A 21,572-nucleotide genomic window follows, 5' to 3' on the forward strand; every position below is an offset into this window, starting at 1 on the left:
GAAATATGCCTCTAACTTTTAAAATTATCACAAATACATCATGCTCTTTCAAAACAAGTCTCTTGCGGCTACTAATACTAGACTTAAACCATTTTTCCTGAGCTGAAGAGAGATAGGATCTACCATGTACTGAGGCTAAAATTTCCTAAATTAGGGATCTAATAACAATCAGGCCAAAAGATACCCTGCTTCCGAGGGCCAAGAGATAGGCTCTATACAATTACCAAAGATACAGGGGGCTGAGCAGCAGGGCCAGAAGCAAAGGTAGAGAGGTTGGTACCAGAATCAGTCAAAAAGAGTAAATGTGAAATGTACATGGTGCATGGTGAGAGGTAGGGGAGATATACCCATCCACATGTTTAATTCCAGAATAATAGAGGAGTCTGAATTTCCAGAAGAGTTCACACAATTTGCTAGTCAGTTTCTTTGTGGGGAGCATGAATATATATATCTATGTTCCATCCTTCTGTAAATTAGTAGCAGCTGGACAACTCTCCACCACACACTAAGGTGTTACTCTAAGGAAATGCCCTGGCTCCTTATGACAATTCCTATGTTCTCATATCATAGTATTTTAGAATTAAAAACTGAAAGATCCCTTAGAAAGCTAGTCTAATCCATTTATTTTGCAGATTAAGGAATCATTAAGCAGTTAAGGGATTTACCCAAGGTCACTAAACTATTAAAAAACAAAATCAAAATTCAAATCCGGATCTCCTTACCTCAAATCTAATGGGATTTTTTTTTGTTTTTTTTTTAACCTTTCTTATGCTTCAAATACTGCATTAAATATGTGGTATATAGAGACTTGAAAGTATTTTCATTTCACAAAGATTTTCATTGCAGTAACATTTGTTTTGGATTTTTCCCCCCTTGGGCAATTGGGTTAAATGACTTGCCCCAGGGTCACACAGCTAGAAAGTGTTAAATGTCTGAGGTCTGATTTGAACTCAGGTCTTCCTGACTTCAGGGCTAGTACTCTATCCACTACAACCACCTAGCGCCTCAACTTTTGGACTTATTGAAATCCTTTAAACTAGTTCCTGAGGTCTTCTATTTGATCCCAGCAATGAGAAAAGGAGCAAAAAGGAGGAAGGTACAAAGAAGCAAATTTGAGCTTGACATCAAAAAAAATTCATAAGAAAAATTCGTAATTAGTACAGTCATGGCATAGTAGATAGACTGCTGGAGCTAAGAACACTGGAGCTCAAATCTTGCTTCAGATACTTAGCTCTGTAACCCCAAGCAAATACCTTAACCTCTTTGTGCCTCGGGTTTTAACAAAGGGGATAATAATAGCATCTGCATCATTAAGGATGTTATAAGAAATAAATGATATAAATATACATGTAAGTTTTGCAAACATTAAATATTATATATTTATATATATATATATATATATATATATATATATATATATATATATATATATATATATATATATATATATATATATATATATATATATATATATATATATATATATATATATATATATATATATATATATATATATATATATATATATATATATATATATATATATATATATATATATATATATATATATATATATATATATATATATATATATATATATATATATATATATATATATATATATATATATATATATATATATATATATATATATATATATATATATATATATATATATATATATATATATATATATATATATATATATATATATATATATATATATATATATATATATATATATATATATATATATATATATATATATATATATATATATATATATATATATATATATATATATATATATATATATATATATATATATATATATATATATATATATATATATATATATATATATATATATATATATATATATATATATATATATATATATATATATATATATATATATATATATATATATATATATATATATATATATATATATATATATATATATATATATATATATATATATATATATATATATATATATATATATATATATATATATATATATATATATATATATATATATATATATATATATATATATATATATATATATATATATATATATATATATATATATATATATATATATATATATATATATATATATATATATATATATATATATATATATATATATATATATATATATATATATATATATATATATATATATATATATATATATATATATATATATATATATATATATATATATATATATATATATATATATATATATATATATATATATATATATATATATATATATATATATATATATATATATATATATATATATATATATATATATATATATATATATATATATATATATATATATATATATATATATATATATATATATATATATATATATATATATATATATATATATATATATATATATATATATATATATATATATATATATATATATATATATATATATATATATATATATATATATATATATATATATATATATATATATATATATATATATATATATATATATATATATATATATATATATATATATATATATATATATATATATATATATATATATATATATATATATATATATATATATATATATATATATATATATATATATATATATATATATATATATATATATATATATATATATATATATATATATATATATATATATATATATATATATATATATATATATATATATATATATATATATATATATATATATATATATATATATATATATATATATATATATATATATATATATATATATATATATATATATATATATATATATATATATATATATATATATATATATATATATATATATATATATATATATATATATTGAATGAAAAATAATCATGACAGAATTAAAAAGACAGTTTGGGCTCACATCATTTATTGCTACACAAAAAGGCATGCTAAAGTTATCAAGAACCCCAGGTCCTGTTAACAGAATGCTTAGAACATTATTCAAGAACTTTATACTATCCTTACAATTGGTTGTGAAGTGAATATTTGAAGGCCCATCATAGTTTAGAACAGCTGTACAATGCTGCTGATTAAGTATTTCACATTTTACTTCTGTCCTGGGCACTGTCCAAACAGACAGACTTGATTTTTTTCAAAGTGGCTTCTCTCTCTCTGATGCAGATACTTCCCCCTGCTGTCAGACGTTCTCATTGCTACTCATCTATAGGGGCTGATGGAACTACAGGAGAATCTCCAGATCTCTCAGGCTTCTAAGATTGTCAGTACATATCCCTCTCAGGGTATTCATTCACCTAGGAAAGAGAGAAAACAAACACAAAAAGTCAAAGACCACCAAAAGCCCCTGGAATAAGTTTATGCCTCATGTAAGAAGCAACAGAATCGTCATGATACCATGGCAAAATTCAGTTTTTCTCTCTCCTTTTTAGCTTTATTTTATGTTAGGCTCCTGAGGATAGGGACTGTCTTTTCATTTCTGTTTATATTTCAATCACTTAACAGAGAGTCTAGCACATCATAAGCACTTAATAAATGTTTGTTGACTTTACTTGAACTCAAACCCATGACAAAACAAAACAAAATAGAGGATGAGAATTTAATATCACACATACCTCAAGGGCCTACAGTTGAGGATTCACTGCAGCAAAGGATTCAATGAAAGTAAGTTTCTAAATTTAGATGCTGCTTAGAGATGCTTTTTGTGGAAGTGATAAGGATATTTAACACTCTATCAGTAATTGTAATAAGGTATAACTGGTATTCCAAGTACTGCTTAAAAAAGAAATTTATGAAAAAAAAATTTCCTTTCATTTTCCACTTGGATTTCATTGCTACTGTGGGAAACTATATATGAACATTGCTTCAACAGAACATCACTTTATTATACAGTTTCCCAAATATAGCAAAAAAAATCATTGTCAGAAGATTAAAAAATTTAGAGTCAGATAAATTAATGGATCACAGATCTAGATCTGTAATAAGTCATTAAGGTTAGCTAGCAGGTTTGAGAAATATGCCTCTAACTTTTAAAATTATCACAAATACATCATGCTCTTTCAAAACAAGTCTCTTGCGGCTACTAATACTAGACTTAAACCATTTTTCCTGAGCTGAAGACAGATAGGATCTACCATGTACTGAGGCTAAAATTTCCTAAATTAGGGATCTAATAACAATCAGGCCAAAAGATACCCTGCTTCCGAGGGCCAAGAGATAGGCTCTATACAATTACCAAAGATACAGGGGGCTGAGCAGCAGGGCCAGAAGCAAAGGTAGAGAGGTTGGTACCAGAATCAGTCAAAAAGAGTAAATGTGAAATGTACAAGAGATGCATGGTGAGAGGTAGGGGAGATATACCCATCCACATGTTTAATTCCAGAATAATAGAGGAGTCTGAATTTCCAGAAGAGTTCACACAATTTGCTAGTCAGTTTCTTTGTGGGGAGCATAAATATATTTATCTATGTTCCATCCTTCTGTAAATTAGTAGCAGCTGGACAACTCTCCACCACACACTAAGGTGTTACTCTAAGGAAATGCCCTGGCTCCTTATGACAATTCCTATGTTCTCATATCATAGTATTTTAGAATTAAAAACTGAAAGATCCCTTAGAAAGCTAGTCTAATCCATTTATTTTGCAGATTAAGGAATCATTAAGCAGTTAAGGGATTTACCCAAGGTCACTAAACTATTAAAAAACAAAATCAAAATTCAAATCCGGATCTCCTTACCTCAAATCTAATGGGATTTTGTTTTTTGTTTTTTTTAACCTTTCTTATGCTTCAAATACTGCATTAAATATGTGGTATATAGAGACTTGAAAGTATTTTCATTTCACACAGATTTTCATTGCAGTAACATTTGTTTTGGATTTTTCCCCCCTTGGGCAATTGGGTTAAATGACTTGCCCCAGGGTCACACAGCTAGAAAGTGTTAAATGTCTGAGGTCTGATTTGAACTCAGGTCTTCCTGACTTCAGGGCTAGTACTCTATCCACTACAACCACCTAGCGCCTCAACTTTTGGACTTATTGAAATCCTTTAAACTAGTTCCTGAGGTCTTCTATTTGATCCCAGCAATGAGAAAAGGAGCAAAAAGGAGGAAGGTACAAAGAAGCAAATTTGAGCTTGACATCAAAAAAAATTCATAAGAAAAATTCGTAATTAGTACAGTCATGGCATAGTAGATAGACTGCTGGAGCTAAGAACACTGGAGCTCAAATCTTGCTTCAGATACTTAGCTCTGTAACCCCAAGCAAATACCTTAACCTCTTTGTGCCTCGGGTTTTAACAAAGGGGATAATAATAGCATCTGCATCATTAAGGATGTTATAAGAAATAAATGATATAAATATACATGTAAGTTTTGCAAACATTAAATATTATATATTTATATATTATATTGCATATAATATATGTAATATATGATATTAAATATTATATGTGCTTATATATAAATGTTAGCTATTACTATGATTAGAAGTGGAATGACTAATTCTGCCTTGAGAGATGGTGGTTCCTGGTATAGAATTCATCAAGCAAAACCTGAAACCCAATTTCCAAGTATATTATAGCAAGAATTTTTCTAGGGTAAAACTTAAACTAGATGATACCTAAACTCAAAAATCTAAACCTAATCCTATTTAACTCTAAGATCATAAGAAATGAAGCACAAATAAAAAAGTATAAATGAAATCCTTATTCAACACAAATATTCTTCCTTAGGAATAACATTTATAGTACCATATTTTCTCCCTTATGCTATAGCTTTTTTTTTAATTATTTTAAAGAAGATGGTTCCAAAGTTTTAATCTTTCTCCTTAAAAAATAGTCCAAAAAGAAGGCTTTAAAAAATTCAGCAAAGGGCATAGAATGACTTGGCACCTACAAACCTTCATCTAAAGATCATCTATTATTCAGCCATTGAAGTTTGCACCTAGACTCATCTCTGAGGAAGACTAATCTTTTTTTAGGGGATGGGGCTGCTATTGACTTATACTGCCTAACCTTACATCAATCCCAAAGAAATAGTGGCTATTATAGTAATAGCTATGGCTATATATAGAAGAGAAGAATGAAAAATAATCATGACAGAATTAAAAAGACAGTTTGGGCTCACATCATTTATTGCTACACAAAAAGGCATGCTAAAGTTATCAAGAACCCCAGGTCCTGTTAACAGAATGCTTAGAACATTATTCAAGAACTTTATACTATCCTTACAATTGGTTGTGAAGTGAATATTTGAAGGCCCATCATAGTTTAGAACAGCTGTACAATGCTGCTGATTAAGTATTTCACATTTTACTTCTGTCCTGGGCACTGTCCAAACAGACAGACTTGATTTTTTTCAAAGTGGCTTCTCTCTCTCTGATGCAGATACTTCCCCCTGCTGTCAGACGTTCTCATTGCTACTCATCTATAGGGGCTGATGGAACTACAGGAGAATCTCCAGATCTCTCAGGCTTCTAAGATTGTCAGTACATATCCCTCTCAGGGTATTCATTCACCTAGGAAAGAGAGAAAACAAACACAAAAAGTCAAAGACCACCAAAAGCCCCTGGAATAAGTTTATGCCTCATGTAAGAAGCAACAGAATCGTCATGATACCATGGCAAAATTCAGTTTTTCTCTCTCCTTTCCTGGAATCATTTATTGCTACCCCAACAATCATAGTCAAGAGGAATTGGAAACTATTTTCTCTTTTTAAAAATCTTAAGTGTCTTAAGTTTTTTGTTTTTTTTCCCCCCCAGCTCAGCAGCCAATAATGAGATTCTTAATGATAGGTCATAACATGAATGGAGATTAGCCCTCCCAAGTTCCCCTGTAGCAACCAGGAACAACCAGAGACTATTTGGCATGTTCCAAAAAATAGCCCTTCTAGCCAATTTGTTCATGTTACAAACATAAAGAAAGATCATTAATTTAAGCACTCTAAATTTACCATAAGTTAATGTTCCAAAAGTTCATCAGTATCTGGTTAGAAATTTGAGATATACATATATAATATATATAAATATATATGCAGAGAGAGAAAAAGAGCATCATATTATTATAGTACATGTATTATGTTGTTATATTTTTATTATACTATGTCATATCACATTATTTAACATTATGCTATACTATGCTATGCCATACCATGTCACATTATTCCAAGCTATGCTATGCTATATTAATATTTATAATTTTTTAATGATAAAAGGTGGCTCAATTTTAATCAGGCTTACTAGAAATTTATCACCATAGTCCTATCTCCAAAACTCCTCTCTATTCCATAACTATCACCATGACCTTTAGCACATTGGCCCAATCCATCAGGAATTTCTGTAAAGTTTCTACTTCTATAGAAATAGAAGACCACTCCAGAAAAGGGATCGGGGGGAGCTCTTGGAACATCTCATAAAGGGAAAAGGAGTTCTCTTTTCAAAGGAGCAAGACCTCCAACTACTTTTAGGGGCAAGTATCATGGGAAGCAGAAGAGGGTAGGGACTCTTTCAGCACCTTTACTTGGTTGGGATGGGCTAGGAAGGGTGTCAAGTGACTATGCCTCCCAGGAAACTCTGAAGATGTTAGCTACCCCAGACAAGAGTACCAGTAACATCAGCTCCCAACACACTCTTGCTCATCTTATGTCAAATGTTTGTAGACAGGAGATTGACAATTATTTATCATTTCCCTATTTTTTCCTATATTATTGCAATCAGTATATGTAAACACTCACTCTGCATAGACTATTGTTATAGAATCATCAGGTAATGGATAGAGTGCCAGAGCTGAAGACAGTAAAATTCATCTTCCCAAGTTTAAATCTGGCTTCAGATATTTTTACTAGCCATGTGATCCTTATTCACTTAACCTTAATCATTTAACCTTGTTTGTCTCAGTTTCCTCATCTACAGAATGAGCTGGAGAAGAAAATGGCAGTTGCTTTATTCTAGTCCCTTAACCAAAAGAGATAATAGAGTCAAATATGACTAAAATGACTGTACAACAACAATGAATCACTGATTTAGAGGGAGAAGTGATCCCAAAGTTCCTACAGTCCAAATTTTATAATTTTATGATTGAGGAAATGAAGGATTTTTTTTAATTTTTATTTAATAATTACTTTATATTGACACTCATTTCTGTTCCGATTTTTTTTCCCTCCCTCCCTCCACCCCCTCCCCTAGTTGGCAAGCAGTCCTTTATATGTTGGATATGTTGCAGTATATCCTAGATACAATATATGTTTGCAGAACCGAACAGTTCTCTTGTTGCATAGGGAGAATTGGATTCAGAAGGTATAAATAACCCGGGAAGAAAAACAAAAATGCAGATAGTTCACATTCGTTTCCCAGTGTTCTTTCTTTGGGTGTAGCTGCTTTTGTCCGTCATTTATCAATTGAAACTCAGGTCTCTTTGTCAAAGAAATCCACTTCCATCAAAATATGTCCTCATACAATATTGTTGTCGAAGTGTATAATGATCTCCTGGTTCTGCTCATTTCACTTAGCATCAGTTCATGTAGGTCTCTCCAAGCCTCTCTGTATTCATCCTGCTGGTCATTTCTTACAGAACAATAATATTCCATACCATTCATATACCACAATTTACCCAGCCATTCTCCAATTGATGGACATCCATTCATTTTCCAGTTTCTAGCCACTACAAACAGGGCTGCTACAAACATTTTGGCACATACAGGTCCCTTTCCCTTTTTTAGTATCTCTTTGGGGTATAAGCCCAATAGAAACACTGCTGGATCAAAGGGTATGCACAATTTGATAATTTTTTGGGCATAATTCCTGATTGCTCTCCAGAATGGTTGGATTCGTTCACAACTCCACCAACAATGCATTAGTGTCCCAGTTTTCCCGCATCCCCTCCAACATTCATCATTATTTTTTCCTGTCATCTTAGCCAATCTGACAAGTGTGTAGTGGTATCTCAGAGTTGTCTTAATTTGCATTTCTCTGATCAATAATGATTTGGAACACTCTTTCATATGGGTGGTAATAGTTTCAATTTCATCCTCTGAAAATTGTCTGTTCATATCCTTTGACCATTTATCAATTGGAGAATGGCTTGGGAAATGAAGGATTAACAAGGTCAAATGACTTTTTTCCAAATAACAAACATAGTAAATGGAAAATCTGGAATTTTTTGAACCAAGGTCCCTTGAATCTACTTTCAGCATCCTTTTCAGTTGCCACACTAATATCCATGCCACTGACAAGAAGTTACCAAAAAACACTAAAGACCAGAGTCTTCAGATATTGTGGCCTTTGAGAACATTTATGACCTCTATTCATAGTTAAAGCCTGTCACCTAAGCTGAGGGTTTTATAAATACAAAGAGTTCCAAAAGTCATCATTCAGTTTCAAGTTTTAATGATTAAAAAGCATAAACTTCAATAGCTTAAAACTAGATGAAAATTTTTGGCACACCCTTTATTTTAAGAAAAATCTTTGGTGAAAACATCAATGGGATGGAAATAATTTCATCACACCTTTAGAAAAGATCCCCTTCAGCTTTATTTTCACAATTAAATTTGTTTTCTTGATCTGATTTGAGAAGTAATAGTACTTTGATAGTTATTTTACTGATACTTTAAAATCACAGGATTTAGATATTATAGCTTGGATATCATCTTATTGAACCTCCCCAATTATTGTTGTCTTCCTCTAACTGTGCACCTTCAACTAAGTCACTTTTTAATCTATTGACTTTTCTACAAACAAGAAGACACTCTGCTTTAATAAATATAATGACAGTAATAATACTTGGCATTCTTTTGACATTTTTCATCTTCAAAATGCTTCCCTAACAGTCATCAGTTAAGCACTAACAGATGTCATTTATTTGGGAAAATTGAAAGTAAAAGGATACAGTTTCAGCATATACACTGGGAAAATATCTTTTCACTGATTATTGTTGGCATAAATCCCATTGACACTTTCTTCCTCAAAATGAATTTAGGCCATGCTATTGGAACATTTTCTCTTCAAAAAATTAAAAATTAAGAAAATTTAATTACTGAACTAACATCATTTTATTTTCTTTTGAAAAGTGTTGGTATTGAATATTGATAGTCTTCCTTTCTCTGGTTATTTGTGAAGGAGAAGAGTAAACGTTAAAGGACTCTGGCAAACAAAATTATTTGAACTCATTTCTCAAATCCTTTGTAACTTCAGAAAAAGTCAGCAGGGTGTCTGTCAATCACTTTTTCCCCTTGGAAGTTAAGTATGTGGGTAATTCAAAGAAAGAAGTTCCATTTAACTGGTTCAAAACTCATAATGAAAAACAATAAGATTTTCATCTGGTCATAAACTAATATATTTAATGAAGCATTGAATGTATCAGAAGAGGTGATTTACTAAAAATAGTATCTTTGTAATTAAAGAGAATTCTCACAAGAAACACAAGAGTATCATTTATGAATAGATCAGAAGGACCTTAGGATCCAGTCCTAGTATTTTGTTTCTTCTAACCCTAAATCTCTGCCTGCCAAGTGAGGAATAAAGGTTGATGGTGGAATAAAAGACTCTAGACAAACCTAGTTCCCTCTACTAATGCCTCAAAAATGGTAAGAAATATGCCAGAAGTAACAAAGGATCAACATCTCAGGAGAATATAATGAAAAGGTAATCCCCTTGAAAAAAAATTTTAAATCAGAATAAGACTGAACTATTGGTTACTGTGTTCTACTTGCCCTCACCTGCAATTATAATTTGGGAATTCCAGCTGATATTAAGGATTCTAAGGATTAAATTTTCCATCCTTAGGATTTAGGATTCCATGATATGGACTGGCAGAAAGCCAGAAGTTGCAGGGGTCCTCAAACTACAGCCAGGGGGCCAGATGCAGCAGCTGAGGATGTTTATCCCCCTCACCCAGAGCTATGAAGTTTCTTTATTTAAAGGCCCACAAAACAAAGTTTTTGTTTTTACTATAGTCCAGCCCTCCAACACTCTGAGGGACAATGAACTGGCCCTCTATTTAAAAAGTTCGAGGATCCCTGTAACACAAAGGCTTTGTCTGGTTGCTTTCAACTTCCTATTTATCATATGTCAGTGACTCTAAAAGTAAAAGAAAAAAGAGCTTAGAAATAGTAGCAAAGGGGTTGACTTTTCTGCCATTTCTACCAGTTAGCCCTCAAAAACCATTCAGCCTTCTAATCTTCTGAGGGTAATTATTCAAACAACTTTGCAGTACTCTGATTCACTGAATTGAAATACAATTTAGTGTAAGTCAAAAAAATCACCTCATGATGTCATTGGGCTTCTCAGAAAACAAAGGACGCACAACAAATGTTCTGAACTTAAAACTCCATAGAAGGGAAATTAAGTAGAGAGACTAAGGAAATGAATAAGGATATGAAAATTGTGGTTTTTTTTAATTGTTTAATACTTTAGGCAAAGACACTTGGAATAAAAAATACAGACAGACAGATAGACAGACAGACATAATATCTGAGCCTCTCAAAGACTATGAAAAAACAAACTAAAACAAAAACAAGGAGACAGTTAAATGGCACAGTGAATAGAGTACCAGCCCTGAAGTCAGGAAGACCTGAATTCAAATGTGGTCTCAGATATTTGATACTTCCTAGCTTTGTAATGCTAGGCAAGTCACTTAACCCCAATTGCCTCAGCAAAAAAATAATAAAATAAAAACAACGTTCAGAGAGATGATTGAAAAATTACTGGGCTCAAAAAATAAACTATGACTATATTGATGTAAATGGGAAGAAAAATAACTACAAAATAATCCAAGATAAATGTTGCAAAATTATACAGAACAAGCTTTCTTCCAAAAAAGAGAAAATGAGACACCATTCCTATGCTCATTTTCAGCAATGAGGTATCAAAAAATGAGTATATAACAATTGAATTTTTCAATGTACCCCTCAGTTCTCCTTATTTTTTCCTCCTTTCTTATTTCATTTCTTTTTTTTTAAATAAAGGTATGCCTTAATTGTAATGAGGAAAAGAAAGAGTATAGGGGGAAACTATCAGTGACACAAGGACTTAATATAATATAAGACTTGATATTATTAACTTAATGATTGACCTCACAGAAAAGCAGGATATAATGAAAAATTGAATCATATATATTTGAGCAATAATGAGAAAATTAGGAATTAAAAGGCAAATATATAGAATCTCAAGATTAACATGAAAAAGATGCCCTAAATTTTTCTCCTTTACTAATATGACTGCCAAACTCCAGAGCTCCAAGTCAAAGAAAAAATATTGCAAACAGCCAAGAAAAGTCAGACCATGTATTGAGGAATCACAATTAAAATCAGATAGAATTACAATCTAATACTTTAAAAGAAAATATTGGAATATAATATATGAGAAAGGAAAAAATCCTACATCCAAGAACTGGGTTCACAGTGATAGACAAAGACTCTGTTACTCCGTTTGAATGGATGTTCTTAGAGAATAATATTTCTGCTGGTTAGACAGTTACATTGGACTTGGTGGGATTTCATCTTCATGGGCAAAGTATCACATCATTTGGGTGCTACTGGGCTCCTTCTGTCCGAGTATAATAGCACTTTTTTTTAGCTGAAGAGCCACTGTATTCTTTCATAAAAGATAGAGATCCTTAATCTAGAAAGACAAAAGCCTCTCTTTTTTGACTTTTTCAGGGCCTCAGCACTGAGGATGCCACCTTCCAGGTAGGAGGTAGGAGAAACATGTTGTTGTTCAGCCATTTAAAACTCTTCATGACCAGACTTGGGATCAAAGTATGGCTTCTGTTCAGCGATTCTTCCTGATTCAGAGACTGGGTTTCTTCAGTTACTTATTGTTGTTGTTCTGTCATGTCCAACTCTTTGTGACTCCATTTGGGGTTTTCTTGGCAAAGATATTGGGGTCATTTGCCATTTTCTTCTTCAGCTCATTTTACAGAAACTGAGTCGCACAAGGTTGAAATGCCCAGGGACACATAGCTTATAAGTGTCTGAGGCTAGATTTCAACTCAGGAAGATGTGTCTTCCTGACTTCAATCCTATTGGACAACCTAGCTGCCATATCTCACTTATCATGACTAGCCATTTAAATTTCTTAGATTCTCCTTGGAGTTTTCTGCAAATAGAGGAATAACTGTCATTTTCATATGTAAATGAATATTCAAAGACTTGGATTTCTTTCAAGGTGTGGCCCCATCTTTACGTTTCATAGTCTCTATCTCTGCCCCATGGACCTTGAAATCTATCAAGAAAACATGCTTAACCACTCTTTTTAGGTGCAAACAGCTCCTTCATTGATAAGAATTAGATAATGCTGAATTTGCCATTGAAAAAGGACAAGGAAGTCCTTTCTGAAATAGATTTGGGTGCCAAAATTTCTGACTTCCAATGAAAGAAAATAATACTTTAGTATCTTTAGTCCTTTTCAAAATGCAGCTGTGTACAATGAGATGATTGATGCTATTTCCAATGATCTTGTGATGAAGAGAGCCATCTATACTTAGAGAGAGGATTGTGGGGACTGGGTGTGGATCACAATATAACATCTCATTTTTTTATTGTTTTTTGCTTGCATTTTGTTTTCTTGCTCATTTTCTTTTCTTTTTGATATGATTTTTCTTGAGCAGCAAGAGAATTGTATAAATATGTTTACACATATTGAATTTAATATATATTTTAATATGTATAACATATATTAGATTGTTTGCCATCTAGGGGAGGAGGTGGGAGGAAGAAGGGGAAAATCTGAAACACAAGGCTATGCAAGGATTAGTATTGAAAAATTATCTGTGCATATGCTTTGAAAATAAAAGCTTTAACAATAATAATAAAATAAAAGTTTTAATAATAATAAAAATAATAAAAGAGGTAGTATGGTATAAGAGCTAGAGCACGGATCTTGATTCAGAGCCTTGCATATGCATTACAATAGCCAAATGACACTTAGACTTGTATCATATCCACACATTAAAAAAAAATGCAGCTGTGTAATCAATTTTGCCCTCCAGAATCACATTTCCTCTTACATGTGGACTGTATAGAAGCGGCTAGTCATAAACAAAATCATGATGTAGGCAAATTCTATTTTTATTGCTCTCCTTCCATTTTAGGTATTACCCCAGTATCCCAGGTACTCACCCTAAGTCAGGGGTTCTTAATAATGTTTTGTTAAGTTAATAACTTATTGATAATAATGTTATAACATTAAATCAACATTTTGCCCATCAATCCCTTCTCAGAATAATGTATTTCAATTCAAAATTAAATACATAAAATTAAAAACAAAATCAATGATATAAAACTATAATTATCACACCAAAAAATAGATTTTTAAACTAATAAGTTCATAGAGCCTAAGCTAAGAACCCCTGCCATATGTGTTCTTTGTAAAAGATCTATTAGGTTCTTTCTGGATTTGGAAAACCCTCATTGTAGTACGCTATTAATCTCATCATTTCTTTTTAATACCTCCAAACTATCCCAATCTGGATTTAGTACAACTTCGACATTCTTTTCTTATTCTCTCAGGGCCAGGTTTTCTGAGCCTTCTAGGGTTACTGTAAAATAATATGACATGCTAATCTGTGCTAAAGTACTTAGGAAAAAGGATTTGAAAAATATTTCTAGATCTGTTCCAAAGAGATCACAAAAAAGGGAGAAGAAATCCACATGTATCAAAATGTTTATATCACCTGTCTTTGTGGTGACAAAGAATTGGAAACTGAATACATTCACATCAATTGGGAAACGGATGAACAAATTGAGGTATATGAATGTAATGGAATACAATTGTTCTATAAGAAATGATGAGCAGGCTGATTTCAGAAAAACTTGGGAAGACTTACATGAACTGATGTTGAATGAAGTAAGCAGAATCAGGAGAACATTTTAAACAGTAATAGCATCATTGTGCAACAATCAACTTTGATAGATCTTGCTATTCTTAGGAATACCGTGATCTAAGACAATTCCAAAAGATTCTTGATGGAAACTGCTATCCACATCCAGAGAACAAATCATGAAGTCTGAATGCAAATTGAAGCATGTTATTTTCATTTTTTTTTGTTTTTTTCTTTCTTGTGGTCTTGCCCTTTTGTTCTGATTCTGCTTACATAACATAACTAATGTGGAATTATATTTACTATTATTGTACATGGATAACAATATTAGATTGCTTGCTGTTTTAAGAAGATGAGAGGGAAGAAAGGGAAGCAAACAATGCAAATCAAAATCATCTAAAAGTAAGCATTGAAAATTGTATTTACATGTAATTGGAAAAAAATAAAATATTATTGAATATGAAATAAATAAATAATATTTCTAAAGTCTTCCCTTCCTTCCCAGGTAAAGTTGGTTCAATCTATACATTTTCTGGAGACAATGCCAATGCATCTGGCTTTTTCTAACACAGAGGAATAATTCTTCATGGTAAGAACTTCTAGTGAGAAAGTCAAAGGAGGCAATGTCATGATCCACTGATGGGAAGGATATTTGAATCATTCAGCTACAGGGAAGGGTATTAAGTGCCCCAAGAGTTTAAGTATTAGAACTGTTTGGGATGGTTGTGGTTGCTAATTTGTTATCTAAAAATGTGACTATAAGTGACTTGTTTGGAGAAAAAACTAGAATGAGTCTGTCTGGGACATTTTCAAAATTAATCAATCTAACATGTTCTTTAAAAATGGTTGGTAAGTTGACCCCATACTCAAAGCTCCATGGAATGTTCAAAGAGATCTTAGAGACAGTCTAATAATGAAGGATCTTAATCTATGGCTTATAAACTTGTCATTTTTTATTTGATAATTGTATTTCAATGTAATTTATTTCCTATGTAATTCTAAGCATTTCATTTTACATATTTAATAATATTATTCTAAGAAGAGGTCCCTAGATTTCACCAAACTGCCAGGGCAGAATTTTATTGATGAAGAAAGTAAGCTCCAGAGAACTGAAATGATTTCCTCCAAATAAAACAACTAATTAGTGACAGAGCTGGTAGTAGAACCCAGGTGGCCACCCAGCATGAGGCTGTAAGCATAAAACTGAAATTCTAATTACAGAATGTCTGTTGGAAGACAACTAAGAAACACCCTCATCCAAACTGCATGTGAACAAGAATGCCTGTATGATATCCCCAACAAGTGGTCATCCAGCATTTACTCAGAAGATTTCTAGCAACAAAAATCCATTACCAAGCATCCAATTCCACTTTTGCATAGCTTTAGTTGTTAGAACATTTTTCTGTTGTCGTTATTGTCCAATCATTTTTCAGTTGTGTCCAAGTCTCTGGGAAGTGTTCTTGGCCATTTCTCTTTCCAGCTTATTTTACAAATAAGGAAACTGAAGCATACAGGATTAAATGACTTTCCCAGAGTCCCACAGCTACTAAGTGTCTAAGGCCATTTGAACTGAGGAAGATGAATCTTCCTGACTCCAGATCTGGCACTTGGGCAATTTCACTGCAGCCTTGATTCTGAATACACAACATGTGCACTTTGCGTTGCACATGCTGTCATACTATACAATGCCAACAAACGCTGCCAGAAACATCTTGGCTCAGATTCAGAACTATTGTATATTATGGAATTGCAATGTTTCTCCTGTTTTCTTCCCTTTCAGAAACATTATAGCTTAATTATGGAAAATAAAGAGTATTAATACTTTTTACTGTCGTTCCTTAGCAGATAAGTATCAAGTGAGTATATCTTTAAATTGGATTGTGTTAGAATATTTGTTTTTTTAATTGCTGTTTTGTTTTTTTTTTTTTTTACTGAGACATGTGTTTAATTGAACCAAATAAGGACAAAAATCTTTTAACAATATTTTCCCAAAATCACCATTGTATATACATGTGAATGTCAATTTAAAAATTGAACACAAAGGTTTTATTTGAAAGGTTTTATTTGAGAAATTATTAGCAATATTTATTTATATTTTAAGGCAAGAATATTTTTCAGTTTGGGGATAAGTAATTAAATTTAGATAGAAGATATAAAAATACTGATGACAATATGGCAGAGTCTTCACTACCATGTTGTAGTACACCTAAATTGACCAAAAAAGAAAATATTTCAAATTATTTTTGCAATGTGGATTTACTTCTAATGATGATGATGGTGTGGAAAAATATCTTTGCTAAATTTATAATAAAGTTTTGCCATGAAATCAGCCAAACTGAAACAATATCTTAATACCAAGCATGCAATAAACTAAAGGAATATTTTAAATGATTTTTTAAATTTTCAAATAATAAAAAACAATGTTTTAAGAAATCTGTTACTGTCAATGAAAAGTATTTACTTGTATTTTATGAAACTTCTTATTTAATTGTAAAAACTAAAAAGCCTTATGTGAAGGAAGATTTTGTGTAACCTGCTGCTATTAAAATGTTAGAAATAGTTCATAGGAAAAAATTTGGAGATGAAATTCATAAAATTCCTTTATCAAATAAGACTGCTTCCAAGAGAACTTCTGAAATAAGTAATGACCAATTCCAGGAGCTTATTACTAGGCTTACCGGCAATCCAAGATTTGCAATTCAGTTAGATATTTCTTACATTTCTAACATGACACAGTTGTTATTTTATATAAGATATGTTTATGAAGGAAGAATTATGAAAAAGTATTGTTTGTCACCTTTTTTGAAGGGCACCCTTTGGAAGAGGGAAAGCAATATATCTTAAAATTGATAAATGTTTCACAAATGAAGGAAAAATTGCATTGGAGTTTGTACAGATGGTGCTGGAGCAATGATGGGTGAGAATGTTGGATTTGTAGCAAAAATTAAAGCTGGTGGCAATGAACATATCACTTTTACTCACTGCATGATCCATTGGGAAGTATTTGTGGCCAAAAAAAAAAAATCACCAGAGTTAGATCAGTTTTTCATAATGATTTATGGCTCTCAAAACTGTGTTATTTGTTGGATATTTTAGGAAAACTCAATGATTTAGGCATGTCACTTCAAGGGGGAAAAATTTTTAACATTTATATTAAAAGATAAAATTGAAAGTTTTACTTTAAAAAAAGTTAACATATAAAAAGAATAAGATGGAAAATGGTTCTTTGGAAATGTTTACAGCTACAAATCATTTTATAATTACCTTCCTAAAGGTTTAATTGTAAGACTTATATTTGATCATCTGAAGTGCCTGGAGACACAGTTTAAGAATTACTTCCCTTCAAATTTTGATTATAAAAAACTAAATTAGGTTCATAAATCTCTCAATTGAAATTAAAAACATCAATCATCTGCTATTAAAAGTTTAAGAAAAATTTGCCAAGTTATCAAGAGACACATGTTTAAAATTTGAATTTCCTAAAAAAATGTTAAAAGAATTTTGGCTTGGGATTAGGACAGAATTTCCAAGAATTTCTGAAATGGCTCTATACATGTTTCTGCTATTTTGTACTATATATTCATGCAAAGTTGAATTCTCAGCACTGACAATTATAAAATCAAAATAATCGATCAACTCTGAAAAAAGCACTGAAGATGCTCTACATCCTGCAGTATCAAATATTTCACCAAGATTTAATAATGTATATAAAAATAAATAAGCACATCCATCTCATTAGTATTGCAAACTTACTCTCATCTTTAACAAGTGTCAAAATTATATGTATAACAAAGAATTATTTTAAAATAATTTTTTATGATTGTTATCAGTAAATGTTTTATTTGTATACTGATCTTATATACTATAAATCTGGAATTGCATAAAAACTTTTATGGCCAAAAAAAAAGGGGGGGTCATGAGTAGAAAAAGTTTATGAAGCTCTACATTAGGGAATGTTAGCATTAGAAAGTGAAATAGAGAAATTAGAAGGAAGAACAGGTTTTTTAAATGCAAATACACTTGAGATTGAGAGTACTTTCAGCTTTGGCAATAATTTATACCTCAATATAGATGAAAACTCTGAGAGTTTTTTTATTCAAGAAACTGGAGAATAAATACAGATCTTTGTTCAAGTCCTAGGTTTAGTAATTATTGCTTTCATGACTTGGAGAAAGAAACAAAGAAAGAAGGAAACAAAGAAAAAAAGAAATTAGGAGGGAGAGAGGGAAGGAAGGAAGGAAGGAAAGAAGGAAGGAAGGAAGAAGGAAGGAAGGAAGGAAGGAAGGAAGGAAGGAAGGAAGGAAGGAAGGAAGGAAGGAAAGAAGGAAGGAAGGAAAGAAGGAAGGAAGGAAAGAAAGGAAGGAAGGAAGGAAAGAAGGCAGAAACGAAGGAACAAAGAAAGAAATGAAGGAAAGAAAAAACAAAGGAAGGATTGAAGGAACGAAGGAAGGAAGAGAAAAGGAAAGAAATGGAGAATAGACTCTCTGTGTTCATTACTTTGGTAATGTCTTTTTCATCTTGGCCTTGTAGATTCCTGAACTTCCATTTTGAACACATCATCTCTATTAAATGTGCACCTACTTTGAGAATTTTTACAAATCTAATGGAAATTCTTACTTTCATGGCTACATTATTACTTTTCCAGTATTTGATCTTCATGGCATTCTTTGATTACTGGAATGAAAAGTAAATCTATTCTCTGACTTTCACCATAGTACAGTTTTCAAATGTCAAAACAATCACTTAGATTCATACATAAACCCAAGCAAAAATTTATTGTCAACCCTCCACAAATAAAAATTTGCTATCTTCAAACACAAAAAGACTCTTTTTTTTTTCTTTTTTTGGATTTATAGCATTAGTTTATTTCTAAGGCATAAAACTTCAAATTGAAAAATTAACAATTGGCTCTCAGACAAGTTAGAGCTGTTTTCATTACAACCCTTATTATAAACCATTTTTTTTAAAAAAGCAACTATTATATGAATAAATATAAATCTACATTCAAAATATTCCAGAACTGACTTTATTATTCTACTTTAAGAATATTCATTACTAGCAGGACAGGAGATCATTATATACTTCAACAACAATACTATATGATGATCAATTCTGATGGACATGGCCATCTTCAACAATGAGATGAATGAAATCAGTTCAAAAAGAGCAGTGATGAATTGAACCAGCTACACTCAGAGAAAAAACTTTTGGAGATGACTATGAACCACTATATAGAATTCCCAATCCCTCTATTTTTGTCCACCTGCATTTTTGATTTCCTTCACAGGCTAATTGTACAATATTTCAAAGTTCGATTCTTTTTGTACAGCAAAATAACTGTTTGGACATGTATACATATATTGTGTTTAATTTATACTTTAACATATTTAACATGTATTGGTCTACCTGCCATCTGGAGGAAGGGGTGGGGGGAAGGAAGGGAAAAGTTGGAACAAAAGGTTTTGCAATTGTAAGTGCTGTAACCCATGCATATAGCTTGTAAATAAAAAGCTATAATTTAAAAAAAAGAATATTCATTACTATACTGGTATCCTCCTGATTAAAAAAAAAAAATGCGAAAGGCTTCCAGTATTGTTGGATGAACCTTTTTATGGTGAATTTCTGAGAAGAATGAAAAAGAATAACAGAGGATATATAGATTTGCATGTGAAATGGACAAAGGACTGGCCTCTCCTCCCCTCCCTCAGTCTTAGGTTAAAGGGCCTGGGGCTCACAGAGAAGGGTCTGCTCAGCTAGATTAGGGGACTTCTTTTGCACTTCAAAGTGCCAGATCAACAATGCTCCCAAGGATATCTGTTGCAGGAGGGTAGTCACCTAACCCTGATCCCTATCTATGTTTAAAACATCTGCCTTTGTATCTTTTGTCCTGTAAAGTGGAGTCACTGTTTAATGTCAAAATGTGCCAGCCAAGGACCCACACTTAACACCATATACCAAGATAAGATCAAAATGGGTCCATGACCTAGGCATAAAGAACGAGATTATAAATAAATTAGAGGAACATAGGATAGTTTATCTTTCAGACTTGTGGAGGAGAAAGAAATTTGTGACCAAAGATGAACTAGAGACCATTACTGATCACAAAATAGAGAATTTTGATTATATCAAATTAAAAAGCCTTTGTACAAACAGAACTAATGCAAACAAGATTAGTAGGGAAGCAACAAACTGGGAAAACATCTTTACAATTAAAAGTTCTGATAAAGGCCTCATTTCCAAAATATATAGAGAACTGACTCAAATTTATAAAAAATCAAGCCATTCTCCAACTGATAAATGGTCAAAGGATATGAACAGACAATTTTCAGATGGTGAAATTGAAACAATTACCACTCACATGAGTGTTCCAAATCACTATTGATCAGAGAAATGCAAATTAAGACAACTCTGAGATACCACTACACACCTGTCAGATTGGCTAAGATGACAGGAAAAAATAATGATGAATGTTGGAGGAGATGCGGGAAAACTGGGACACTAAAGCATTGTTGGTGGAGTTGTGAACGAATCCAACCGTTCTGGAGAGCAATCTGGAATTATGCCCAAAAAGTTATCAAACTGTGCATACCCTTTGATCCAGCAGTGTTTCTATTGGGCTTATACCCCAAAGAGATACTAAAGAAGGGAAAGGGACCTGCATGTGCCAAAATGTTTGTGGCGGCCCTGTTTGTAGTGGCTAGAAACTGGAAAATGAATGGATGTCCATCAATTGGAGAATGGCT

General features: G+C 31.6%; 1 protein-coding gene across 2 annotated transcripts in view; it reads right to left on the bottom strand.

Moving 5' to 3' along the window:
* Positions 1 to 2,903: 2,903 nt before the first annotated feature.
* ZDBF2 (zinc finger DBF-type containing 2) overlaps positions 2,904 to 21,572 on the bottom strand; it is a 128,031-nt gene continuing 109,362 nt past the window's right edge. Inside the window, exon 14 of one of the 2 annotated variants that reach the window (XM_051983703.1) lies at positions 2,904 to 3,317. In XM_051983703.1, coding sequence (XP_051839663.1) covers positions 3,285 to 3,317 — 33 coding nt within the window. In that variant the 3' untranslated portion in view covers positions 2,904 to 3,284. Of the gene's footprint in view, positions 3,318 to 6,119; positions 6,534 to 21,572 lie in introns of those variants that run through there. The other variant, XM_051983702.1, reaches the window with a different exon arrangement.

Source organism: Antechinus flavipes, chromosome 3 (assembly GCF_016432865.1).
Source record: "Antechinus flavipes isolate AdamAnt ecotype Samford, QLD, Australia chromosome 3, AdamAnt_v2, whole genome shotgun sequence".
Classification (NCBI taxonomy): Eukaryota; Metazoa; Chordata; class Mammalia; order Dasyuromorphia; family Dasyuridae; genus Antechinus; species Antechinus flavipes.